The sequence below is a fragment of the Musa acuminata genome, chromosome BXJ2-4 (genome assembly GCF_036884655.1).
Source record: "Musa acuminata AAA Group cultivar baxijiao chromosome BXJ2-4, Cavendish_Baxijiao_AAA, whole genome shotgun sequence".
In the NCBI taxonomy this organism is placed as follows: Eukaryota; Viridiplantae; Streptophyta; class Magnoliopsida; order Zingiberales; family Musaceae; genus Musa; species Musa acuminata.
Genome location: NC_088341.1, coordinates 6,435,389 through 6,460,955, shown reverse-complemented (window position 1 = coordinate 6,460,955; position 25,567 = coordinate 6,435,389). Strand labels below are relative to the sequence as shown.

The window sequence follows — 25,567 nt, the reverse complement described above, 5'->3', positions numbered from 1 at the left end:
CCTTCCGGTCGGACAATCCTTAGCTTACATCACAACTAACCGCAGTTAGGTTAACTCAAACCGCGAAAGAAGAGGTGGAGATTTTTTTGTGTTTCACGAAGCAAAACTGAACGTCATACGTTCGTTCACATCACTGTCAATAAGAAAAATCAAGATCTAAAGATCAACCTTCGATCCAAAAATTATCGGACTTGATTGTACTCATATACGTTGCCAATAATTTACGATCATTAAAATTGGAAATCAATCCTTTAATTTTTTTATCAAGACAAAATAAAGAATAGGAGGAGATTAACGGCGCTAGAAAACGGACGACTAACTCTACCCGCTAAACATGGAAGCTGCCAGCATTCTTTGATCAGAGTTCGTAGATTACTCTCTCTCTCTCTCTCTATTCTTCTGGAATAGTAGAAGAAGAGGTGTTCTTCCAAGTGCAGAGCGTTCTTCTTCTTTTGTTTTTAGTGAATCTTCCTGTTAAATCTCATTGAGATTAGACTTTGAGCTCCTCGATACATTCACTCAAAAGGCTTATGAGATAGGCTTATATCGTAGGATCGAACAAAAAATTTAGAAGAAATTTTATTATATGATTGATCTAAAGAATTCATTAACATATTTAGGTTGTGAAGAATGATTTTGTAAGATAGTATAAGGTCATGTGAAATACTGATGAAGAAGAACATCGAAAAGGTTAGAGCAACCATTTCACTGGACAGAACAAGATGAGATTTTTCATTGGCTGACAACACTACATCAAAATCTGAGCATTATAGCTTCATCTTGAATGCCTATTGCTTCAACCGAATCACAAATGAACTACGATCAAATCGAAAGATATGTGCAACACTATGCATCAAACCGGTGGCAAAAATTTACAGTGTCCAACTAGGAAGTGATATGTAGGTAGAACAGATTTCTCTGGGCACGCTTTAAGGGAAGTAATTGTTACAATGACTGGAGTTAGCTATAGTGATGAAGGAAATGCTTCGGTAATCCTACTAAAGACAAGTCCGAGTGGAACACATGCAACAGCAGGTCTCACAATCGTTTCAACCTCTGGCTTTCTGATGGATGAAAGCCTCCGGATCTTTCTGGGAGACAACCTTGATGTTCTGCTATTTGAATGTTTTCTTTCCAAAAGAGAAGGAACATTGAGCTGATCATAGTTCCCCCATTGAACGCCACGATAGGTCTGTGCTGCTTTCTTCCTAGGAGTTGCTCTCCCAATAATTACTAATCCATTCTTCAGTGACCGATTAATGTTGCTTGTAGCTGGCCAACAGTCGTTCTTAGTTATCAGAGTATCACTGGAGCCGTCTTCCATGACCTCAACAGGAGCAGGATGGCCAACAATTGCTTTACCATTCAATTTACTCATGAGAGAATTCAGAGGCACATGAGGTCTGCCAGTTTTTGTTTCTACAGTCAATTCAACATCATATAGTGAAGAACCCAGACCTGTACTTCTTATTTGCTTCACAACCTGGTACTTGGAGCAAGTCAGAGTAGAGACTCGGTCACGAGGAAACAATTGTCGAGTCATCAGAGTGGAGATAGGAATCTGTCGCCTGGATGATCTCTCATGGTCTCTTGAGGGTAGAAGTGAGGTAGAGCAATTTATTACACAATGCTTTAAAGCTTCGGACTGGCAATGTTCCCATTCACTAGAAGAGCAAGGAAGATCAGAACTCTGAGATTGGGAAACATCATATGCCTCTGAAACTGATTCATCCTTTACTAAATGACAATGACAACTATTGAGAGTCAATAATTCATCTGAATGATTGCTGCCAATTTTTCTGGCCAAGCCTGCAAAAAAAATTTTCTTCTCCATTTGATCCAAGGAATTCTCAGATTGATTGGCCCCATTGATGTGGCTTTCAGAATTTGTAATTCTACTGAACCTCATATAATTCAGGTTCTTTTTACTGATTAAATGTGGTTCCACACTCCTCTTTTCTGCCTTCTTATTGACACTATTAAGCTGATGTCGAGAATCAGTAAAGCTACTCTCTCTAAGCCCTTCAGCAAAATGTGATACAAGATCATCCTTGCAGCAACCATTATAATGCTTCTCATCTACACGTGGCAGAAGATCTCTGATCGGACAATATTCAGAAGCCTTCTGAAAATCTGGAACCGCATCAAATCATAAACAGTTAATCCATTTTCCACCAGCAACAGGAAACATAAGATCATGCAATATCAACCCTGTTTTTCTCAGACTTATATCATCTAGTATATGAAACAAGTACAGATGAGTAGAAAAAGAGAACATAGAAATACAAGACAAATGAAAAGACAAAAGTAGATGGGGGAAAAAAAGCAAAAGACTACATTATGTGATTAAATCTTTAACCCAACAACATTACAAATATCAAAGCCCTTGGAGGCACTAAGTAGCGCATATAATTCTTAGCACCAGATGAGTGTTCACTCATAGGAAACTTAAGTTACAGTGGTCTCATGGAGATGGCTGTCCCTGTTTTGCACTGAAGATCCATCTTATAACAACAAGAAATTTATAAAACAAAAAACGTGTGATAAAAAAATTAAAATGGAGAACCAGAAGGTGATATTAAAAGATCAGTGAAACCAAACACATTGAATTTATATATGACTAAGTTCTTAAACAAAATATGACCAATGTATCCTTAAGATAAAGCTACACTAACCAGAACTATCAGGGTTGTTAATCATAAATCTCATCAATGTTGCAGATACCATATGAACCAAAAATCTCAAAATAGAAGGATATCTGATTCTCAGAGATGTGGACCTCAATCAAGTTTATAAAAAGGAAATTTACTTAGGTTGTTGGTACTTGGTATATTTAAATTACAGTCAGCCTTGTTCGTTAATGTAGTAATCTAGCCTTGTTTCAATATGAGACTTAACATCTCCATTTAAAACAAATCCATAAAAAAAAAGGATCAATTAACAACACCAGACTCGTCACATATGACCAACTAACATGCCTATCGGTGAACCACAATTGGGTTATTGGCAAAACAAAATAGAGGTATCAACCGCAAATAGGATTTTTGGCAATCTCAACCTTTAAGTAATTCATTGTTATTCACATTCTGCGGCAAAAGCAATTAGCCAGGCTGTCAATTATTAATATAAAATAAGAAAGAAACTGAAAGCTTACCTTCACCAATACGGTCACCCATTACAAGGGGAATATCGACGAGGCCATCAGAGCATTCATTGTCGATGAACTCCAACATGCTTGCAAGTTCACAGTCCTTGATTTGAGAATTGAAGTCTGTGCCATCAAATTTACAAGTGCTCTCAGATGCACCCAACAATGTTTCACCCGATGTTCCTGAACCACATGTAATATTTGTCCAACTTGGAATAGATAGCAGTTCCTTTGATGTTTTCTCAGTAGCTTCTTTAAGAGGCCAGAATCCTCCAAAAGTACCATCCCAGTAACAATATGATGGAATTATAATCCTACTACCTTTGCAAACTCTACTCAGTGCATGGTGACAGTCTCTTCTCACATCCTCAGGAGCTTTGGCACTCGATCGCTTCCGTTTCAGGCATGAACCAGAACTTTTACAGCTTATTATTGGACCAGAACTAAAAAACCTGTTATTTATGTTTGATTCGCTGAGCGAAGCACTGTCAGGAAGGGCTAAGTCAGTAAATAATTCTGTTTCAACATGCACATGAGGCTTTCTAGTTGATATAATCCCCAATCCTATGTCCTTTTGATCTCTCACATGGTTTATTCCTTCACCTTCTGAATCATTTGGAGTTCTCCAATGTTCTTTCTCCATCAGTTGAGCATCAGCAGCAATCAACTTATCCAGCTGTTCATATGACACCAAAGATTGAGGTATCTCTTGGGGTGAATTCTCTTCAAAAGTATCAAATTTTCTGGCAATCAAACCTCGTTGCTTGTCAAGTCTATGCATCTTTTTTGATTTTTTGGTAAAATCACAACCTGTTGCTCTGTAGAAGTTGTTCATTCCTGAGCCATTCTGCTTTCTGGAAGGAAAGTAAGACTTCTCAATCTCCAAGGCATGAAGAATGGCATCTTCTCTGTGGACGTACTTCCCTGTACTGGTTGAGAATTTACTTGAATGAACTGCAGAAGCCATGGCCTTCTGGATGCATTCGTCAAACTCCCCACAGCGAAATGCTTTAACACGTGTTGATTTCTCAAGGTTATACCAGTCCCTGAATAAGTAAATTATTAGCAAAACAAAGTTTATGCTAGTAGCAAGATAATATAAGCATCACATAGACTAGTCGCAGAAAATTTTTTCGCATGGGATATGCCAATGTTAATTAAATAATAAAGAAAAAACCAAAGAATCCAAGGAATTAAACACCAGTCAGTATGTACCACTGGCCTCACCAAGGACCAGTATTAGACCATATAGATTGCCACTGGTCAGTATTTAATTTTTTATTATTTCTTCTGATAAAACTGGAAGATATGAATCGGTAAACCACCTGCTACACTGGTACCATGTCGGTCCAATCAGCTATCAAAGGCGATATCTGACTGAGATTTAAATCCTTGTTTGATGGAATGCCTTACATTAACACTTAGCAATTAGATGTCACTTTATTGAGTCATATGCAGATACTTTTGCAACATATTCCTCCACTTTGTCATCTCTCTTATAGGTCAACTTAATAAATGCCTTAACCCAATTAATATAATTTTTTTCTTTTTCACTTTTCCTTTTTATATCTCATTTTTCCCAAACCTTTTCACTTCTTTGTCACTTTAGTCTCTGTTTTAAGCTTGAAATGATATCCCAACTCTTCAACCATCCATATTAAACACCTTAACCCAAATTTTCTGTCATTGAACAGCTGACTTGATCCAAACCACCAAGAGAATAGAAGGTTCAGTTGCATTTTTTTGTAATTTGGGAGCATTAATCAGGCAATAAAAAGAAGTTAAGGATTATTTTACTTCTACATCCATAAACCCTTAAACTTATTCACAATTTCTTAGATGGGCTCCACAGAAAATTGTATGTTGATCAAAGAACTGATCTGGGATTTGTTCTTTTATGGTTCCTATCATTAAGCTGCATGGAATGACTTCCTTCACAAGGGTCCAGAAAACTATGCTGCATTGGATGCTTATATTTATGATATCTCTCCCTTAAGTTTTCTTCACAGATCGAGTGAAAATACTGATTTCAAAAGTTTAAAATAGTTAAACTCCTGAAATAATGAAAATCACTGTAAACTTGGGAATCAAGAACTAGTAAAATTTGGTCTTTCATATTTAAACATCAGATATTCTATCATAGCAATCACAAACTTTGTCCATCGGTAATGCCAATATTCCAATTGATCATAGTTTCCATATGACCTTTTCGTTCAAAGATATAACAGCAACAGCAACAAGCCTGTAGAAAAGACTGCTGTTATCTCTGTACACAAATATAACATCGAAAACCTAAAATGACCACATTAATAACTCCATAACCACTTCGTTCTCAAATTTCAACCAACAGCGAATGTGAGAATGACTCTGAAACACTTTTGAACATACTCCTGCACTATTTCAGAATAGGACATCTAACTTACAATCAAAGATTATCATTATGTTTTCATTTTGTGCAAATGATTTTTAGTTACGAAGATACTCCCAACCTCCCCCCCTCCCCTCCTCCATAATTCATTAGTTAAAAACATGGTTGATACAAAGGACATTAATCAGCATGCAAATTGGAGGCCTTTACATCTTTAAGAAATTCAAGTTATTAAAGTTAGGCTTTTAGTCTCTACAATTGGCCTCATGATGATAAATGATGAACTAACAATTTAGCATTTATGACAGACTTTATAGGAATTCTGCATTTAAACACTTACATTCAGATTCTATAACCACACAAGTCAACATACAAAGGCGATAATTGTATCATAAATAGATAAAAGCAAGGGTGGATCATCATCATCATCATTAACTTCGTAATTATCAATATCATGCAAGATGGATTTGATACAAGGCACAATCAAAAATCAAGAGGGTTCCCCAGAAGACTGAGTAGATAACCAGGTCAAGACTGCAGTAGTGGCAGCAGGTGAACTATTTTATAAACTTTGTTCTTAAGGACTTGATAAATATAAATGATTCTCTTTTCCATAATCACCTGACATGTGTTCAAGTCTTATGTATTATAACTTATTCTAAATGTGAAAACATATATCTATATACTTTGAATGTGAACATAGAAAAATCTCTCTACTTCTGTACTTAATTGAGAACAGTCCCCTATTGAAGAAAAGAAGAACATTTCAAGCAACTTAACAAAGACAGAAAGAAGAATAGGTTTAACAGATGAGAAAGCTCACATGCTCCCATCTTCTCTTCCAAGAAGCTTGATGGGAGTTCCCGATCTCGGAGGAAGCAAGCATTTCACAGGCAGTTCATGCAGCCCCACAGTCCGTCCAGGCCACCATGATCCATTTCGGCGGCGGACCCACACCAGGCCCCCAGCCGACACATTGATACTGCTTAAGCTCGCATCTTGCTGGCTGCCCATAGCAAAACCAAAACCTACAAGAACATAACCATTTAAGCTAACCAAATCAAAATACATATAAAAGAGGAGAAAAAGGAACACCCCCTTCTGCTTTAGAACGGAGAAATTTCCAAGAGCAGATCTTATTAGCTCGGAGAAAAAACAAGAAAAAATGACTATGCCAAGTAAAGAAGAGCACTACAAAATCTCAAGAAAACACAAAGCACAAAAGATCAAATAAATAAATAAAAAACAAATTATTGGGTAATGGATTGAGAAGATGGACGAGAAGGCAAAAAAAACCTACGGAAGATAGGTCCTTCCCTGCTGACGAAAAAGAAGAGACCAAAAGGACCGCAAACGCAGACGAGAGGCCACGAAGCTTAAACGGTCCAAGGAAGAAAAGATCCGAGATAGGATAAAAATATCATTTTCTACGAGATTTCCATCTGCTTCTCCCCAACCTCGACTGGATTAGTCACTAGTGAAGAAAGCGGCTTGATCTTTTTTGTTATTCTTCTTCGTTATAGTTTTCAGTTGTCTTCTTCAAAGAGATGGTTGGCGATGGCGGCGTTACCTCAAATGGGGGAAGGTTGAGAGGGGACGGCGAAGCGCAGAGACGACAGAGGAGTGGAGAGGAGGAGGAGAGGGAGAGGGAGAGGGAGACGGAAAGACAAGGGAGGGCATGGAAGGAGGTATCCGGCGCAGTGTTTGGTGAACTCGTAGACACAAGTGGGCCAAACGTCACTTGGTATTTCTTATGAGGCTTCTACTAGTGAGAATGGCAGTAACTACTGGCTATAAGGAACTCTCCTTTTATATGCTGTGGAACAGTTCCACTCTTATTAGTCCAACCTAACTCTACCTTCAACTTTTCTGCAACAACAACAATAAGACATTTGAAATCGATTCCCATGAGATCTAATATAATTTTGTATTAGTTATTTAACACAACCTTCATCCTTTGAAACTAGAAGCCAACACATATATAAAATCTGCTTTCAAGAGGAAAGACTATCAAGTATGAGATCCTCCACAAGTTACAGCTCTTTACCATTAACATCACTCAAAATGCAAGGAGATATAAGAAGTGTGCTTGACCTTCAATAATCCATAATATCTTATATTTTCCTTTATCATGCAAAGGGCTTAGGGAAAGCATGTTTTGTGGATTAATCTTTGCCAAGGAGGGGGAAAGACTGCTTAACATTGACCTAAAACCATGACCACCACCACACCATCACCCTTCCACACAAAATGAGTCAGCTGGTCTGACAAGCAAGTTTCATGACTCTACTTCACTCCATCCATTATTTATGCAACTCAGTATAAAAACACATAAGTATAAACGATAAACAAATCAGATGGGAAAATGTTACAGACATGATACATGTGATGATGCTACACGATAAACCGTCAAATCACATTGCATAATCGACAAAGTGGAAGAAAGACTGCTTAACATTTACACATTTACAAAGTTAATATGGATTACCTCCTCAGGCTTAGAGAAACTTTGTAGCTCATCATTAGCTTCATGTTCATACCATGGTTTCACTGATAGAAATTGGAGTTCTACAGACTAAGCATCTTTCCTGAAATGTGAATATTGTCCAGTTAAAAAAAAAAAAAGACAAACCAACACATTTACTTTGGAAGACAATTCATAATTGTCAACAGAAATGAAAAAGAAATTGTTATCTACCCGATGATCCTCTGGAGAACATGGATGCTAGAACTGCTAGTAGATATAGAGAATTGATGATAATGTGGGAAACATAACGAGCTTGCTGTTTTATCTTTTTTTATCTGTAATCATAATTACTCAAAATGAAATCATTTATATATCTAGTCAAAACAAAAGGAGAGCTAAAAGTTCACAAACTAAAAGAAGCACTCCAAATCACATCCAAGTTTCGCCAAATAAATTATATATATGCAAATTGAGGTCAGAATAACCTTGTTGATATTTCTGGTGCAGTGAATTGCACAACTTTATAGTTTGTTTATGCCTGTAACAAAATTGCATAACTGAGGCTGTGCAGAATGCATGAATTCTGTCAACAAATGACAAATAACAAGAAAGAAGTCTGGTTTGACAATAAGTCTGATGTGACATATAGTTTCATGATTGAAGAGCCAGTGGTATCAGATACAGAAATTACAAATTGTCAAGATATACCGCAGACAATTATAGCTTGGATACATGTTATATTATGGGCTAAGCAACTTGTTGATTACTAGCATGCCAATCACAATTACAAACCTGATGAAGAGCACCCCATCTGGAAAGGGTGCCAGTAACTCATACTCACATATACATTGGCATGTGGATCATTGTATTCAAGGGCCAGTTCCAATGCTCGTGTTTAAAATTCTTCCTTCCTCAAATTCTTCAAGAGGAAAATCTATCTAACGGTTACAAATAGACTAGTTACTATTGGAACCAATGGAATGAATAGAGGTGGAACAAGACAAATGTATATGCATATTGCCTCTATTCCGAAAGTTGATGAAGCTACTTACCGGAGCAGCAAGTAAATTAAATAGGGATGGTTGAACATTGTGCATGGATGAATAACAATTTGTTCTCCCAGATAGGCTATGCATCTTGACCGCCATACCATAGATTTAATCAAATGCCTCTTGCTAACATCAGATGCAATATCAGAAAGCAAGCTATTGGTTTCTTGAAGTCCATTGTCCGAGGAATTGGAGGTGAATGTCACACAGCAGACGGAAGTAATTGCCCTGTTCCTTGACCTGCAACTGAATTGACTGTTAGCTCTCTGTTTTATCTTATAGATTGGTCCAGAAGTGAAATGATTAGAGATCTAAAACCAGTATTCCAACTCTTCCAATATCAAAAAGCAACAAAGAAATTGGAAAAGCAACACTTACAAATCGAGAGAAACACTACTGTTCTGACTCTTTAAATGTCGGAGTTTAGTACGAGCAATTGAAGAATTCACTGTTTCCATGCTTTCAGGGCGTGGCAATTGAGTTCCTACCATAAAAGTAGCAACAGTTAGAAGGAAGATTAGATCCAATAACAGATGTAGTCTTTCAAACCATCTGGTAATCAGAAGAACAAATTGTGAGATGGAGCAAAATACTCTCAACGTCATCAAAAACACCCTAAAAAATGCCATGAAAGGTAACCAGATCACATGCTGCTCCAATTGATATCTGCCGAACAGACTCGCGCATTGATACACGGCAACAATTAAGACTACAAATCAGCAACGATCAATCATTCTTCGTCACTGTGACCGGTCCATGCGCCATAAATCTGACGGATTAGAAACCCTAAAGCAACGGATCCCTGAAGAACATGCCCAACGCAAGATATCAATCGAACCGAAACGGAGAAGACGGTAAAGGAGGACGCACCTTGACGGACCAAGAAAAAGTAGGATTACCCCAAGAATCGCGGAATGCAGCAGTGGAACAATGTGATGGTAGGTCAGGGTTGCCAGCCAGTAGTCGGAGAAGAAGCGGGGGGTAGTGAGGGAGAAGGCAGAGAGAGAGGAGAACGGCGGCGGAAGCGCGGGTTGGTTCCGTTGCATAGGTGATGACCCCCTGTCGACAACCAACTGAAATATTGCATAGCAAATGATTCCCCGCGTCGTGATTGGCGGAACCCTCTGGACCCACCGAGTACCTCCACCGGGTCAATTTCTGGTACTTGGGGTGGGTACTTTACGCGCCATCACAAAATCGCAAGGTTTGAGGTGGAGCCCACAGCGGTGAAGTCGGGAGAGTCGACGTGGCAGAAAATACTTCTCCTACCTTGTTATCCGTTACCCGGACGCAACTCATAACGAGGCCGTGTGGGACCCATCTTTCGCTTCGGATCCTTCGTCATCGATTTAGTTCAATAATTATAATATTTAAATTATTGAAATTATTGAGTTCAATAATAATATTTCAATAATTTCTTGCAAAGAAAGATTTAGTTCAGCATTAATAACGTCATAACAACAACGTCGGCAGGTGACAAAGACGGGTAGGCGAATAACGTAACGGGGAAGAGGAGCCATAAACCGTATCATCGCCTCTGACAGCTACGTTCCGTACTCAAAGCGGAAACCGCGTTGATGACGCACGTCAAACGAGTTGAAGGGATGCGAAAACTGAGGATGCACAGCCGCACCGACGACCGACGCTAAGATCGCTCATTGAGTTGTGACTTCTCTCGTACTTGAGTCGCACGCCCTTCCCTGTTCAGGCGCACCATGTCAAGTAGCCTCTCGTAGTCCCGTTCTCGACCGGTCTCGGCTATATTAAATGCACAACCACCGAGACCGCCGTCACGACGTGTATTAGTGTGTGTCAGACACTACCGAGCTCCACCATGGATCCGAGCTCCACGCCTCCCAAGCTCTCCCTCTACTGGCTTCCCAGCCAGCGGCCAGAGCCACCTGGCATGGCGACACCGCCTCCCGGGCTTCCGGTCTCCGTCCCCTTCCTGTGGGAAGAATCTCCGGGGAAGCCGAGGAAGCAACCCACCCTTGGCGCCGGTGCCATCCGGAGTTTGGACCTGCCTCCTAGATTGGTGGCGGCTGCGGAGATCAAGTTCGATAAGACGACGCTGTCGCCCACCACAGTTCTCGACGGTCCAGAGCGGTCGTCCCGGGCCATGCCACTCGGCTCCTGCTACTCTTGTTCGTTTGGAGAGGGAAGGACCGTCGTCAACATGGGAGGTAGGAAGAAGGAAGGAGTGGCTTGGTTTTGGAAGAGGGGAAGTGCGAGGAAGGTGACGAGGGAGGGAAACAGCTGCGAGATGAGCTTGGAAGGGCTGACAGAGAAGGGTATCGCTTGCTCCTCTATGCCTTCTTCTTCTTCTTCTTTTTCTTCTTCTTGCAAGCTTGGTGGAGACTATGAGAATGAGGTTGTAGAGGAGGGGAAGGTGAGGATCACAAGGCTGAGGAGGAACAGAAGTATTGCAAGTACATCCACCTCTCATCTCTGGGTGAGTCTTTCACTCCTAAAACCCAAGTTTCCAACTCTTCTGTCAACCAATCTATCCTCCATGTCCATTTGTTTGCTTAGTTACAACAAGTAAGATTAGCCTGGATGCATGAATTATTCGATAAAGAGAAGATGTGGTGTTCTTTCGTTTCTAGTTTGTCGGGTCTTCATGTGGACTGTCATGCATGGTGAGAGCGTTTGATGCGATCCTTTCCCTATGGCTACAGGGTAGCATTTATGGCAGCCTGAAGAAGGTGTTGCCGATGGCAGGGAGAAGGGAGCGCAAGGTTTGAAGTTCTCAAAACAACTGACGACAATCCTCGATGTACCAGTCGATCTTTGTGGGAGGCATTCTGCGGTGTTCTTCAACCTTCATATATCTGTTCTATACAAGGCTTTTGCATATGCATATGATCACTATGCACTGAAGGAATTGTATCAGTTTTCAGTAAATATGGCAACATCTTTCTTTCTTTCTTTCACTCAAACAAACAATGAAAACCCCATCAGAAGAGAGAGAGAGAGAGAGAGAGAGAGAGAGAGAGAGAGAGGACGGAGGTTTTATGACTCACTCTACAATCAGATGGCCAATTAACACATTACCTGCGTTCCAGGGAATAAATAGTGGCCGACCATATCATTATGATTCCATTAATGGTGAAGAAGGAGAATTGTAAATGCAATTTTCTATCTAAATAGTATACCATTGTTCAAATTTAATGGAGATTATTTATAGCGGTCATTCATACTAATTATTAGTATGATTGACATCCGCAATCTACCATACTTCATGTAATCACTAAAAAACAATAAAAATATAATTTTACTAAGTACAACCCTTTAATTATCAATCAAGTAATAGTTGTGAAAATGCAAAAGGAAAACTGCAATTTGGGATGTCATGATGCTTGTGAGGAATCTCAAATTAAGTGTATTATGATAAACTATATTCACATTCACAGGCCCGAGATTTGATGGGCACACCATTTCTCCAGCACAAAAGATGCAAAAAGAGTACATAACCAAGAGGTGTATGGCAATCCATATGACAGTGATCATTAGAACTGCTGCGACAATCTCCTCCTCTTGTAATTAGCCTTGAAGCAAGCCTGCCTCAGTTTCTTCGTTCTCTCGGTCAATTGCATCTCAGGGTTCTCCTCCATCAGCCTCTTGTGGTCCTCCAATGTCTCCAACTCTTTCCTCATGCTCTCCTCGCAGACACCCTTCCCCAACTCCTGCAGAACAATACGCGCAGCAAATACATTTATGCATCCGAGATGATTATGCTTATTCATGCGATCATTAATCGACAAGCAGCCATTGGGAGCTTCTGCATGCATCATGGCTGTTCTAATCACTTGATGGGGAAAAGAAGGCGCACCTGCACGTTATGGATCAGAGACTTCAAGCTCTTCATCTTCCTGTGAGGCCATCGGGCGATCCCGAGCTCCCTGCACCTCTTCTTCAGCACCGTCAACCCCACGTTCATCTCCTTGGCGGCCTTCGTTATTGGCATGTAGAAGTAGTTCTTGATCTCGTCGAAGCCCACATCGTTCAGCCTCGACGTCCGTCCGTCAACTCGCTTCTCCGTCGTTCTCTTTCCGTCCCAACCACTCTCACCGTCGAAGGCTTCGATCGGGAAGTCGCAAGCGTTAAGAGGCAGGGGATCAAGCAGAAGGTCTTCGTTGTTGCTGGTCGAGACGCAGTCGTGCGGCCATGCAAACGGCTCCAGATCGATATCTTCCAAGTGCACTGGGTTGAGCGGTTCCGGGAGGACATGGTACTGACAAGGAACCGAAGGTAAAGAGGTATCAGAGCTTATGAGGGACGGTGAGAACCCCAAGGTGTCGTCGAACGGGTCGAGACTCTCCGGCAGCGGCACCAGATCGTCCGTCCCACTGCACCAACGAAGCAAAAGGACGATCTTATTGCACGAGTTGCTTTCGTGAGTCACAGGCTTCATGCAGCACATACCTGAGGAGATAAGGGACTTCAGGGAGGGAATCTCCATAGTGAGGCCACTCCGAGAAGAACTTCTCCTCCAGTAACATGAGATTGTTCATGCGGTCGAGATCCATGCCGAAGAATAAAGGGGGCTTCGCCGCGGGTTTGCGATCCATGCAAGCGACCGACAAAAGGAAGCGAATGCCTGCAAAACCTCCCTTTGGGAATGATGATGTGCGCCACAGACGGGCGAATATATACATCCGATACATACGCATGCACGGCGTAAGAACGTGTTTGTTATGCGGCTAATTATTACTGTGGTTATTAGCGCCGTTATCGAGTTCTCTCAACTTCAACGTATCCATGCATGCATGCATGCATTTACGGCCAATTATGATGGTTCCCGAGAGATTAAAGAGATCTCATCCCCCCTTCTCGATTCGTGCCTCTGGTTCTGCGAAGGGGGCATTAATCCTTGGGAAGAACGCTTTGCTATATTTTTTTTGTAGGGCAAGGGAGGAAAAGATGGACGGAGAGGATAACGTATGCGTGTGTGGGTTTCCAAGTAATTGGGTGACAGAGAGGGCGATAAGGGCGTTTGATGGAAGCCTTTTGGGGGTGAGCTGACTACCCGATCACACCTACGCGTGGGGATTAGGCTGACCAGCTAATGGGGACGTTCGCTGTCAGCGTTTGAGGTCGAAGACAAGCATCGAGAGTTCTTCGTCATCCTCGGTTGATTTGGATCAAACCAACAGATTCTATGATGCTTGGAAGAATACGAATCACCTGCTTAGATATAATCTTATTTTTTGGTGTTATAATTAGTTGACCCAAAAGGAGGTCGTTACGATAGCTACAGACAATCCCCTTAATCCACCAGGTATAAAAATGGAACCTTCACATTTGCCTAGAGTTGAACCTTTTTCCAAAACCTTTCACATTCTACGTAATCCCGGAAAAAAGAGCTAACTTGTACGTCAGAAAAATCGAGTCAAGAAACTCCCTCTGATGCTAACCTTTATGCAGGAACCCATAGAGGAGATTGAAATTCACCTCGGATCCTCATAAGTCATATAGAAGACTCTTTCGGAGCCATCTTGGGCACCTCAATATTGTGCAACTACTGCTCGAGACTATCACGAGGGTTTTTCGAACAACCTCACGCCTTCAGGACAAGACCAAATCATGCGGACTGACGATAAATCGAGCAAAAACAAAGAGGTATTATAATAAAAAAACTAATGTTTTTTTCTTTTCTTTTCTTTTGGTCGCCAACTCATGTTGATTTGAAAAAAATTTTTGGGAATCATATTCGGGGAAAAAAAAGCCGTGCATGATTTGGGACACTTTGCACCGTTTGATGTACTTATAAGCATGCATAGATTTATCAAATGATAATTGATCAAATGAATGGTTGCAAGTTAATATAGGTGGAGCGATCAATGCACACAAAAAGAAGCATCGATGTTTAGGTCTTTGCTTTAAATGACTTGACAATTGCACCGTCCACAATACTGATAACATTATGCAACATGACTTTCCTATTAAAGATTAAAAAAAAAAGGCTAGACAAATTATCAAGATAAATTTCTATTACAAGACAAACTTTTGAACTTTACTAGCCTACATTTTTTTTTCTCGATAAATGAGAACATTGTTCGAGCTATCATGCTAATGTATACATCCGGTATTAACTAAGATGCAATATAATTGTTAAATTTGGACTACTGTATTCATCCAATCCAATTATGTATGGTCTATGCAAATCTTACACAGGAAGATAATTATCATAATTCCAAACTCAGATATCAAGATTGTTATCACATCTTATATTTTCTCTTTTCACGCCATCATAATATTTTTTCACATGTGTATCAAGAACTAAATAAATGAATATCATTTTATTAATATTTATAAATTATAATTATTTATTATAATTTATTTATTTATCAAAATATAAATAAAAAATAATCATAGACTTTCTTGAGAAACATAGTGATATCAATTTAAAAATAAATCCAATAAGCTCTAGTACTGCCGAGAGACTGTTCAGAGAATAAAAATTAAAACAAAATTTTTTCATCAACGGTAAGTAGAAATCACTATAAGTCAACTATAAAATAAATACATATTTAAAAGTTAATCATCTTGTTGACGTATATCAAATATCTGAATGAACACTCATTCAATAATAAATAAAAAAAATTATTTTGCGGGATGAGTTTGTGTTTTCGTAAGACTAAATAGAAAGAAACTCATATCATCACCAACATTCCTATAACTAAATTGTAGAAAGATTATATTGGATTCTTCATATATTTGGAGCTAAAAAATCTTGCTTAAAGATTAATATGAATTGAGGAGAAAAATATTGCTTAAAATAACCGAGCACAGCAAGTAAAGTCGAGTGCTCCTAATATTAGTATAAATTAAAGAGAAAATTATGACTTAAAATATTTATTATTGTATGAATATTTTTCTCGTAATTCAATAGAAGCTTGTGCTGTACAGTATAACTTTCTCTTTAATTTTTTTTCTCACATATATTTTTTTATTGACTCTATCAAAACAATTTTTGTCAGGCATACCCACAATATTATATTTATGAGCCATATTTGGTTTTCAAATACAAACATATTTTAGAAATTTGGTAGGTTTGCACAACTCAATTAGATGAATCAAATAATCATGTCTAATACTAATAGATTGATGTCATAAGAAGAGCCCAAAGAAATTATCACAAGAGATTCAAAATTAAAATATTTTTCTTTGAGAATACACCATTAAGAAAACTCTTTTCTCGACATTTCAGGATAATTGATCATGGGACCTCAGCCTCAAGGACTCCAACACAAACTCAACATCTATCATACCATCGGCATATATATATGGATTTTTCTTCGGTATGTATCACCACCCACATTATATAGTATTAGGCGTGATTCTAATGCATACAGTGCTCGAGTTCTTATGCCTCGCAGTCAAAGACACTGATCGTGATTTCGCTACGACGTCTACATATGCCGATTTGGGTTGCATGCTTCGAGATTCGTGCTGCGACAGATTAAGCGACGTCTGTTTGGAGCCGCATTGCAAATCTGTGATCGCTCCATGTCGTCAATTCACTTATTGCAATTGCTTGATAATTAATTAAGAGAAGGCACAGACGATTAGACCTACGACGCGGAATGAGCTAAACCATTAGAGTACAAATGGCATTATTAGCAATTTTGAAAAGGATAATTAGTCACTAAGCCAAATTAATAATAATGTTTTACTAGTGACAATATATCTTGACATCATCTTACATGAATTTTTTTCTTATTTTATCATCTATAGAAATAATAATTAATAATTATCTATGTTTATGTAAATAAAAAGTTACTGAGCAATGCTTCCTCCAATTACACGGCGCCTACAATTGGGGCTTGCTCCGAGATGCGTGCAACGCCAGATTAACGGAGATCATCTCCTCCGAACGTCCATTATATATATATAGGTAGAAGAAAAGCGTGTCACACAAGTTTTCGTATTGCGTGGCCTTCACGCGATCCTTTCTGAGGACCGAACAAAGGCTGCTCAAGGAAAGGAGCAGAAACTAGAACGATCGAGGAGTAGGGTTAGGGTTTCGATCGACGGTCGCGAAGGATGCCGAAGAACAAGGGTAAGGGAGGGAAGAACCGCAAGCGCGGTAAGAACGAGGCCGACGACGAGAAGCGCGAGCTGGTCTTCAAGGAGGACGGCCAGGAGTACGCCCAGGTCCTTCGGATGCTCGGCAACGGCCGCTGCGAGGCCATGTGCATCGACGGCAGCAAGCGGCTCTGCCACATCCGCGGTAAGATGCACAAGAAGGTCTGGATCGCCGCCGGCGACATCATCCTCGTCGGCCTCCGCGACTACCAGGACGACAAGGCCGACGTCATATTCAAGTACATGCCCGACGAGGCCCGTCTCCTCAAGGCCTACGGGGAGCTCCCCGAGAACACCCGCCTCAACGAAGGCATCGGAGGACTCGATGAAGAGGAGGAGGGCGCCGCTGATGACTACATCGAGTTCGAGGACGAGGACATCGACAAGATCTAAGCGGTGGAAGGATCGAATAAGGTCTGGCTTTCCTTTCCTTCTATCTATGTCTTGAATTTGATGTCAATTCCGTTTCTTGCAAGTATGCTGCTGGAGTTTGGGTATAATATAGAAATAAGTACACAGATGCTTGGATGGTCTTAAAATCTTATGATGATTACTGGTGGTGTAAAAGAGACTGTGTCTATCTGATCATGATGATGCTTTTGTCGCACTGTGCTATCATAACAATTAATTTAGTATCCTTGAGGATTCTTGGTATGCAGATTTCAATACTTTTGATTTCAATCTAACAATAACTTGAAATGGTTCTTATCTTCATCTAGGTCGAAACAGAAGTTTTGTGGTCATAGGCATGTCTCCTTTTCAGGTCTTCAGTGAAATTCTAGAGAATTTTTACAAAGGATTGTCCTCATAAACCTCAAGAAGCCTTAGCTTAAATTTCCATATGTATTTGGAGAGGCATTGGTTAACATTTGTGTGATTACAATCATTTTTGTTGTCTTCACATTAGCAGGTATTCATTATCTCAATGATTTTGTGATAATCTTGTTCGGTTGATATATTTAAGATGATTGTAGATTGCTTGTTTGACCATATGCCTTTCCATGCCTAAGGGCAAAAAGAATGCAACCACATGAGGACTTGTGTCACTGTAGTTCTCGTTTTCCCTCTTGTTACCTCTGATAGCCAGAGTGACCTCGATCGTACTGATCCAAGTGTTCTCAAGCACCATTTGGTGGAAATGTGCTCTCTAATCGACCGATGAAGTTTACCGTATTCTTTCTGAAATCATGGCAATGAACAAGTTTGTTTGGACTTGTTATGGCCTTTAAAGTTTAAACTAGATGGTGGGGATTTATTTATCTTTTGCGTGATTCCGTAGTAACCTGATAGGTTGTTCTGGTGGCTTTGCCATGTCGTTGGGAAGGCCAGCTGGGGGAGTAAGAATAGATAGCGATAGGCATTACTGCAACCTCGAGAAGTTCTCTGTGGAAAAATGAACATCTTAGCCTGCCAAATCATGGTTGGATGAAGCAACTTTGTCATCTCTTTTTTTCTTGCTGATGGAGCATGTAACTTTGCAATATGAATGGCGCGGGCAACTCCGAAGTATGAAGAAGGTGGGTGATCTGGGTAACACGAGGTGTGGCAAAGATAGATTGGGGATCTTTAGAAATTACTGGCGTCATGAACTCATAATACTGTGTTTTTTTATCTAGATCTCCCTTGGTGACACTTCATCTGGTGTTAAGAGATTGTCCCCGAGTGGAACAACAATAGGTAGAAGATGATGACTTTGTCTATGATTCATCTTCTTAGCTAGTGAATGAGTGGAACGACAATAGGTAGAAGATGATGACTTTGTCTATGATTCATCTTCTTAGCTAGTGAATGAGTGGAACGACAATAGGTAGAAGATGATGGCTTTGTCTATGATTCATCTTCTTAGCTAGTGAATAAGTGTGACACATGGACTAACGACGACCCGCCTGCATTCATAATGATGCAGCAGATTGCCCTGTTTCTTTAGGCTGAATTTGCTATTCATGGATCAAATACATTTGGAGAACCCTTCTCTGTCACCACATTTGTTAGGAGGAGGCAAATATTTCTGTTGAAATCATACTCTTACAGAACCCTTTTTGCCACAACATTTGCTGGGAGGAAGCAGCATGTTTCAAAGCAAATCTTTTAGTCAAAATGATACTGGAAGTTGGCAGGATGTCTGTGATTATTATGCGGATGTCATTGATAGATTTTTGAAACTTTCTTTTGCATCGGTGGATGTCAGGTAAGTGAAATCTGATGAGGTTTGTCGAATTGTGTTGTTGCCAAGTTTTTCTTGAGTCTTAGTTTAATGCTAAGTAGCTTCTCAGTCATGTAGCAAATCTACTGTCAATATTGTTTGATATCATCCCGATGTTTGTCTTTTTAATTATTTATTAGCAATACCAATCAATATTGGTTGGCATAGTTTGACGGCCGGTACCTAAAACTTTCAGCAGCTTTATTGGAAACACTAAAATCATTCCTCTGCTCTTGCTATGCAACATCTGAATTTATTTGCTTCTCCATTGATGTTAACATATTAATTGTTTTAATATGTTCCTCTAGAGTAGGGAAAATTAAATAAGTCATATAGGGTAAGTGTGATAGAGGGCCCCTATAATATGGTGTTCATTAGATCCTCAATAGGACAGTTAAGGTGCTTGAAGCCTAATCATAATAGCCTTGGGACCGTTATGTATTCCCTATTCCGTAAGTTTTGTGATTCCTGCAGCAGGGATCTGTTGGTTGCGGCTACGATGTCTTTTACAAATGGAAAGTGGTGGAGGGTTTTGATCTCGTGATAATGGAAAGTCAGAGTCGATTCAAAATTAATTAATCTGATTTGATTAATTAGTTTATAATTTTAAATAATTTTAATATATATATATATATATGTTTATAATTTTAAATAATTTAAAAATATATATAATTTTTAAATGAATCGATTCAGTTAATCGAACCGAATCATAATCTTGTTCCAATTGAACGAACGACATGATAATATTTTTTGTAGTCAGAATCATTGATGAGATATAAATAATTCAATTCAAATTTGATTTGGTTTGATTCAATTTTCGATTTGATTTGAACATCGGAAAGGGGGATGGGTTTGCAGCTATAAGTCACTACCTATGGAGCATTTTCTTTCCCTTGGTAATGATGCGGTAAACTCACCTTATAAAAGAGTTTGCGAGGTGGCCTCGGTTTCAGCGTTCATCTCTCTCATAAATCCTTCATTGCATTGTTTTGGGATCCATTTGTGCGAAGTAGGAACTCGATGAATCGTTGCCGGATGTAGTTAGTGTTAACTCGTCATCAATATTATCATATATGGAGATTGAATACTAGTAGAATTCACAATCTCAACCTATCTATGTATAAGCTAAATTCCGATGTATGTAGTACGACTCGGACTAACTCGTCATTTGGCGAGCCGGATGGTCGACTCCAAGGACGAATCAACGATACAATAGATTAGTAATATTTTTTGAAGCCTTTTTCTGTTGTTTATGCTCTTAGAGAAGGTAATGTATCTGCAAACCGACTGAACCAAAAGACCGATCTTGTGTGAGGTAGAAACTTTGGTCAGTAGAGCTCCCTCCGTACTTGGCTCTGATTTTTCGAGGAACGGTGTAGTTTACGGTATCAAGTAATCGTTATCTTGTTTTTGGATTCGAGAAAAACAAGGAGCGGGTGCGTATAACGTGGTCGACGAGATCGACTTCCGCAGGACGTAACCACGATTAAACAGCAGCATCACATGGAACATGTGCTTCTCGTTTCATTGTAAACACGAAAACAGGGGGAAGAAAATTACACCTTCTCCAACCACTAAACAGCAATGATCAAACGTAGTTGCACCGTCGAGAAGAATGGATGTGCAATCATTGGTAGCAGCAAACGGTGCGCGGTCTCATCTCATCGATGCGCGGTGACGAGCGACTCGATGAACCGCAACCCGTCGAATCTCGGAGTCGATCCATCTTCCTGCTTCTGCTTCTGCTTCTCCTGAGACGACGACTCTCGGCCCTGCTCCATGGTGTCGGACGAGAGGAGCGTGGTGAGAAGTCGAACACAGCATCCTTAGTTACGCGTTATAGCTGATGTGGACGGACGCCCACTTACCTGGTTTGGAGCTTGGAGTTTGGGATCCGAGAGCGAGCCGGACACCGCAGTCGAGTACGAGGCGGCCGCCATGATCGCCGTAGAAGCGACCGTGACGATGCCGGTCGCCTTCATGATGATGGTAGCGGCAGATCTCTCTCTCTCTCTCTTCTCTCCCTCTTTGGTCCTCTCTTGTTCTCCTGGTGGTGGTATAGGCGAATGGGTATATATCGATACACAAATTTATAATCCTAACCCGACACAGCAAAAGCATGTGTTTGGAAGGCGATGAGAGCTGGCATCAGAACGCGTGTATGGTGGCCAACGCGACTACGTTGGCACACCGATCGTCCCACCCGATGAACATCAATCATTGTGCATATGTCCGTCCCAAATTTACCCTCGTCTTAAGAACACGTATGGAGACTGCCTCAAAATATATTGACTCTACTCGGTAACATTGGACATAAGCTTTTTTGTTCCCCAAGTAAAGCTTTCTTCGTGCCACCACCTCTGATGTGGGAGAGGGATTGATGGCCAAGGAATCGTATATGACTCTATATGACTAGGCATAATAATTTAGATGAGTGTAATCTCTCGTTCAAAGATGCGATGATGTGAGGCCTCGTTGGACTATTACTGGATTTGATTTTGGGTTATGTTGTATCTTAACAAAGATGCACAGGTTACTTAGAAAGACCTATAAGTGTTTGATGATGGATTAACTATTTCTATTGTTAACTATGATTTATTTAAGCATTTTTGAATCAACAGTTTAAACTCAACAATTAACTTATGGAAGGTTGAGCCCATGATAATGAAGTGACATTGCCCATTAATCGTAAGAAAACAAAACAAGCACAATAAATGTATCATTCCTCCTAGAATATCCATAATGGTACAATCGGCTGATGACATACAACTCCCTACAAGTAGGAAAGAAGAAGAACAAGAATTATTTTCAGGAGTCGGGAAAAATCAGTTACTAATTTTGATGCCACTTACTTTTGAACTTACAGGAAGGAACATTAGCTAGCTAAAGTGTGAAGGTATTGTTGTCCTAAAAGTTAGTAAAAAAAAAAGACAGACCAGACCCCCCGGTGTCGAAGAACCGCCAACAAACACAGGAAACATTTTAGAACAGAATATAGTGCTATCTGCAGATGCCAAAAACAGCGAGAGAAAAGTTTAGTGTCATTCACAAAAATATACTGAGGAACATCTGAATCTTGTTCTTCATAGAAGGCAAGAATGTTGTGTTAGAGTTAGCTAGTTGCTTATGTTGATGCCTCTTGCTTTTCGAACTACAGGCGTGAAGCTTTATGTATAGTTGTAATAAAAGTTCAAAGAAGATAAGACAGACAAAACCCAGTTTTGAAGAACCACAACAGGCATAGCATACATTGTTAGACTATAGAATGACAGAAGCATAATATCATGTTCAAGAACAAGTAATAGTCATAAATCAATCATGTTCCTCATAGAAGGTAGTAGTGTCGTCTTGTGAAACTATCCTTGGTAAAGATCGGCAACATTAGTCTCACACTTGTTAAAATGTTCGGGTTGGATGCTTGCTTATGTTGATGCCTCTTGCCTTTGAACTACAGGCAAGAACATTAGCTAGCTTCGCAACGTATCTTTGTAATACAAGTCAGTGAAAGAGAAGACTGTGCCGAAGAACCACAACAGGCATAGCAAACATTTTAGATACCGAATCATAAAGAGATTCATTAATCCTTTTTTTTTTCTCCAAAATTAGAAGAAAATTTCATTATATCAAATGGCATATATGATGCTCGCACGTGGATTCGAATCTGAGACCTATCACTTGTGCAATAATGCACCGACCAAGCCTGATGTCTCAACAGAGACGAGATTCGTTATTCCCAACCCTACTTCATTTTGATTGTAATTTGAACAAAAAGATCACAGTAAACTTTTGGTAAAAGTCACAGGTGGCTTAATGATGAAGAGAAACACTATTCGTTCGTAATAACATTCATTCATGTTCATCATAGAAGGCAGAGTGATTATTAAACTAAAGATTTTGGTACATGTACAGAATGCAGCAATGTGTGTGCATGTATATAACATAAGTATGCAGAAATTTCTAAGGTAGGCAAACTATGATATCCATATCTATCAAAATATTCATCAAAAGCAAAATTTGATTTTGATGCTCAAATTTGCAAGATGAAGTTTCAGTGCATTTATTCCAAACACCAAGACTTGGGAGGATCACCAAATCCCATCATCATTGACTGATAAATAAGCACAAGAGATTCTTGTTTCATGATTAACTGATAGATAAACAGAACATGTAAATCTAAGAAAAGAGAACTCCAAACTGAAGAGCAAGGATCAGAATCAATTACCTCCTCCCGTTTCCTGTCAAGAAGTAATAGCAGCGGAATGATCATCGAATCTGCCTCTAAGAAGCTTCTCGACGTACTTGCCGAGTATATCTACCTCCAAGTTCACCTTATCCCCGACCTTCTTCAGCGGGATCACCACCTTCTGCTGTGTGTAGGCCACCAACATGAAGTCGAAGCACCCCTCCTCCTCGTACACCTTCACCACCGTCAGGCTCGTCCCGTCCACCGCGATGAAGCCCTTGGGCACGACGTAGCGCAGCAGCTCCGGCGTGGCCCGCACTTTCACCCACAGCGAGTCCCCCTCGGGCACGAAGGACGCGATCTCGCCGGTGCCGTCGACGTGGCCCTGCATGATGTGGCCGCCCATCCGCGATATCGGCTGCAGGGAGCGCTCGAGGTTGACGGGGGACCCGAGGCCGACCTCACCGAGGGCGGTCCGGCGGAGGGTCTCGGGCGAGAGGCCGACGGTGAAGGTGGAGGCGCCGGGGTCGAAGTGGGACACGGTGAGGCAGGTGCCGTTGACGGCGATGCTGTCACCGAGCTGGACGCCTTCGAGGACGGTGCTCGCGGCGATGCGCATCTCGATGCCGCCGTCATCGTCCCCGGAGGGGCCGAGGCGCTCGACGTGGCCCATCTCCTCCACGATGCCGGTGAAGAGGCACGTGAAGGCGCTAGATCTAGGGGCCCGGCTCTTGAGGGGCTTGGAGCGAAGGGATCGGGGAAGGAGGAGGGGTTTGAGAAAGATGGACGACGACGAGGGTTTAAGAGAGAGCGAGTAGGAGACGGAGAAGTAGCAATTGCAAGCGCTCGTCGGGGGAGGACGAAGAAGAGAGGGTTCGAGCCTGGCGAGGGGAAGATGGAGGCGGGCGGAGGCAGACGACGCCGCCATTGTTCTGTTCGACGATTCGAGGGCAGCAAAATGCAAGGCGGCGAAAATTGGGGACGGCGATAGGGTCCGTTTGCTCTGCTGGAGACTTGTGACCAACGAAATCGATGTGCAAGCGTCCTGCACAATAATGGAATATAAAACTGCCTCGATCACCGTCCGTCGAGGTCCACAACAACAAACCTGAGATATCAGGCGGTTGAAATTTAAGCAGATATAATGATGGACGGTGATGGAGGGTAGTTTATAATTCTCTTATATATATATATATACACACCAAATATTATGAAAGTCTTATTATTTCTACCCATATTGATTATTGATGGGATTGGTATATATCAATTTATATTAACATTTTATGGTAATATTGATATGTATTGGTTGTTTTGAAGGCGAAAAAGATTAAAATAAATGATAAAAAAGAAAATAGGAGGAAGATGAGGAAGAAGGTTAAAAGGTATGAAAACGATGATAAAATAGTAGAATTGGAGTATAAAATATACATATATGGGTGATGACGAATTGGAGTATAAAATCGTAAAGTATAATTTATTTTTATAAAGATAAAATTATCTATGATTTTTGTCTCGTCACCCATCATCCTCTCCTCTTTTGATTCTCTTTTTCTTTTTCTTTTATCATCTTCGCCTGTTTTTTTTATAATACACAAAAAGAGTAAAGATAGAAATAATAGAGTAAACATGATGATTAATAATACAAAATTTTTTAATGATAATTTGTTTCATCTACTAAATTATTCAATAAAATCAATTTAAAAAATTAATATGTTTAACTTCAATGAAGTTAGTTTAGTTTATCTAAATCATACGACACACTTATGTGTTCATTCGCAAAATATCAATATCCTCAAAACCTAAAATATATAAAAAAATAAAAAAAATTAAAAATATATTTAATTTAAAATCTCACGATCACATTTATTTTAGCAAACTTACAATGCACCTTACAATCTTTGAACAATCACAAAAAAAATTTAAGATATTACATCACGATCAAGTCTCTCTCTCTCTCTCTCTCTCTCTCTCTATATATATATATATATATATATATATATATATATATATATATGCAAAATAAAATAACGATTTAGGTAATCTTATCTTTTAAAAAAT

General features: G+C 40.1%; 5 protein-coding genes across 15 annotated transcripts; 2 read left to right on the top strand and 3 right to left on the bottom strand.

Moving 5' to 3' along the window:
* Positions 1-827: 827 nt before the first annotated feature.
* On the bottom strand, positions 828-10,085 carry LOC103980954 (uncharacterized protein At1g51745-like). Of its 9 annotated transcripts, none has more exons than XM_065103271.1 (9): positions 9,932-10,085; positions 9,626-9,834; positions 9,411-9,516; positions 9,036-9,272; positions 8,215-8,917; positions 8,005-8,104; positions 6,340-6,544; positions 3,155-4,194; positions 828-2,133 (listed from the first exon to the last, which is right to left on the bottom strand). In XM_065103271.1, exons 7-9 carry the CDS (start codon positions 6,528-6,530, stop codon positions 965-967), a joined length of 2,400 nt encoding a protein of 799 aa, XP_064959343.1. In that variant the 5' UTR covers positions 6,531-6,544; positions 8,005-8,104; positions 8,215-8,917; positions 9,036-9,272; positions 9,411-9,516; positions 9,626-9,834; positions 9,932-10,085; the 3' UTR covers positions 828-964. The 9 variants fall into 9 exon arrangements, with proteins under 9 accessions (XP_064959343.1, XP_064959347.1, XP_064959346.1 ...); XM_065103275.1 differs by having other exon boundaries at positions 9,036-9,278; positions 9,672-9,834; XM_065103274.1 differs by having other exon boundaries at positions 9,672-9,834.
* A 702-nt stretch (positions 10,086-10,787) lies between these two features.
* Positions 10,788-11,917, top strand: LOC135608962 (uncharacterized protein At4g00950-like). The gene is made up of 2 exons (XM_065102044.1): positions 10,788-11,484; positions 11,711-11,917. The coding sequence occupies exons 1-2, from the start codon at positions 10,867-10,869 to the stop codon at positions 11,774-11,776; spliced, it is 684 nt and encodes a 227-aa protein (XP_064958116.1). The 5' UTR covers positions 10,788-10,866; the 3' UTR covers positions 11,777-11,917.
* A 624-nt stretch (positions 11,918-12,541) lies between these two features.
* On the bottom strand, positions 12,542-13,603 carry LOC103981617 (protein RKD1-like). Its single transcript, XM_009398364.2, has 3 exons — positions 13,458-13,603; positions 12,865-13,381; positions 12,542-12,718 (listed from the first exon to the last, which is right to left on the bottom strand). The coding sequence occupies exons 1-3, from the start codon at positions 13,601-13,603 to the stop codon at positions 12,542-12,544; spliced, it is 840 nt and encodes a 279-aa protein (XP_009396639.2).
* Positions 13,604-16,956: 3,353 nt separating this feature from the next.
* Positions 16,957-17,777, top strand: LOC135609719 (eukaryotic translation initiation factor 1A). The gene has a single exon (XM_065103268.1). It carries the CDS (start codon positions 17,082-17,084, stop codon positions 17,514-17,516), a length of 435 nt encoding a protein of 144 aa, XP_064959340.1. The 5' UTR covers positions 16,957-17,081; the 3' UTR covers positions 17,517-17,777.
* Positions 17,778-20,825: 3,048 nt separating this feature from the next.
* LOC103980952 (riboflavin synthase) lies at positions 20,826-24,548 on the bottom strand. 3 transcript variants are annotated; one of them, XR_010485849.1, is made up of 3 exons: positions 23,549-24,548; positions 21,195-22,099; positions 20,826-21,098 (listed from the first exon to the last, which is right to left on the bottom strand). XR_010485849.1 is itself a non-coding variant. In XM_065103267.1 (2 exons), the coding sequence occupies exon 1, from the start codon at positions 24,435-24,437 to the stop codon at positions 23,565-23,567; it is 873 nt and encodes a 290-aa protein (XP_064959339.1). In that variant the 5' UTR covers positions 24,438-24,548; the 3' UTR covers positions 22,113-22,330; positions 23,549-23,564. The 3 variants fall into 3 exon arrangements, 2 of the variants coding, with proteins under 2 accessions (XP_064959339.1, XP_009395767.2); XM_065103267.1 differs by lacking the exons at positions 20,826-21,098; positions 21,195-22,099 and adding an exon at positions 22,113-22,330; XM_009397492.3 differs by lacking the exons at positions 20,826-21,098; positions 21,195-22,099 and adding an exon at positions 22,483-22,774.
* Between the last annotated feature and the right edge of the window lie 1,019 nt (positions 24,549-25,567).

Bases quoted from the DNA above. Each gene is read 5' to 3' on its own strand.
- LOC135609719 (XM_065103268.1), top strand. From the start codon at position 17,082: ATGCCGAAGAACAAGGGTAAGGGAGGGAAGAACCGCAAGCGCGGTAAG.
- LOC103980952 (XM_065103267.1), bottom strand. From the start codon at position 24,437: ATGGCGGCGTCGTCTGCCTCCGCCCGCCTCCATCTTCCCCTCGCCAGG.
- LOC135608962 (XM_065102044.1), top strand. From the start codon at position 10,867: ATGGATCCGAGCTCCACGCCTCCCAAGCTCTCCCTCTACTGGCTTCCC. The intron at 11,485-11,710 runs GTGAGTCTTTCA...CTATGGCTACAG, and splicing joins CATCCACCTCTCATCTCTGG to GGTAGCATTTATGGCAGCCT.
- LOC103980954 (XM_065103270.1), bottom strand. From the start codon at position 6,530: ATGGGCAGCCAGCAAGATGCGAGCTTAAGCAGTATCAATGTGTCGGCT. The intron at 4,195-6,339 runs GTGAGCTTTCTC...TTACTTATTCAG, and splicing joins GGAAGAGAAGATGGGAGCAT to GGACTGGTATAACCTTGAGA. The intron at 2,134-3,154 runs GTAAGCTTTCAG...ATGCGGTTCCAG, and splicing joins GGGTGACCGTATTGGTGAAG to ATTTTCAGAAGGCTTCTGAA.
- LOC103981617 (XM_009398364.2), bottom strand. From the start codon at position 13,603: ATGGATCGCAAACCCGCGGCGAAGCCCCCTTTATTCTTCGGCATGGAT. The intron at 13,382-13,457 runs GTATGTGCTGCA...TCGTTGGTGCAG, and splicing joins GAAGTCCCTTATCTCCTCAG to TGGGACGGACGATCTGGTGC. The intron at 12,719-12,864 runs GTGCGCCTTCTT...ATTGTTCTGCAG, and splicing joins CTCTGATCCATAACGTGCAG to GAGTTGGGGAAGGGTGTCTG.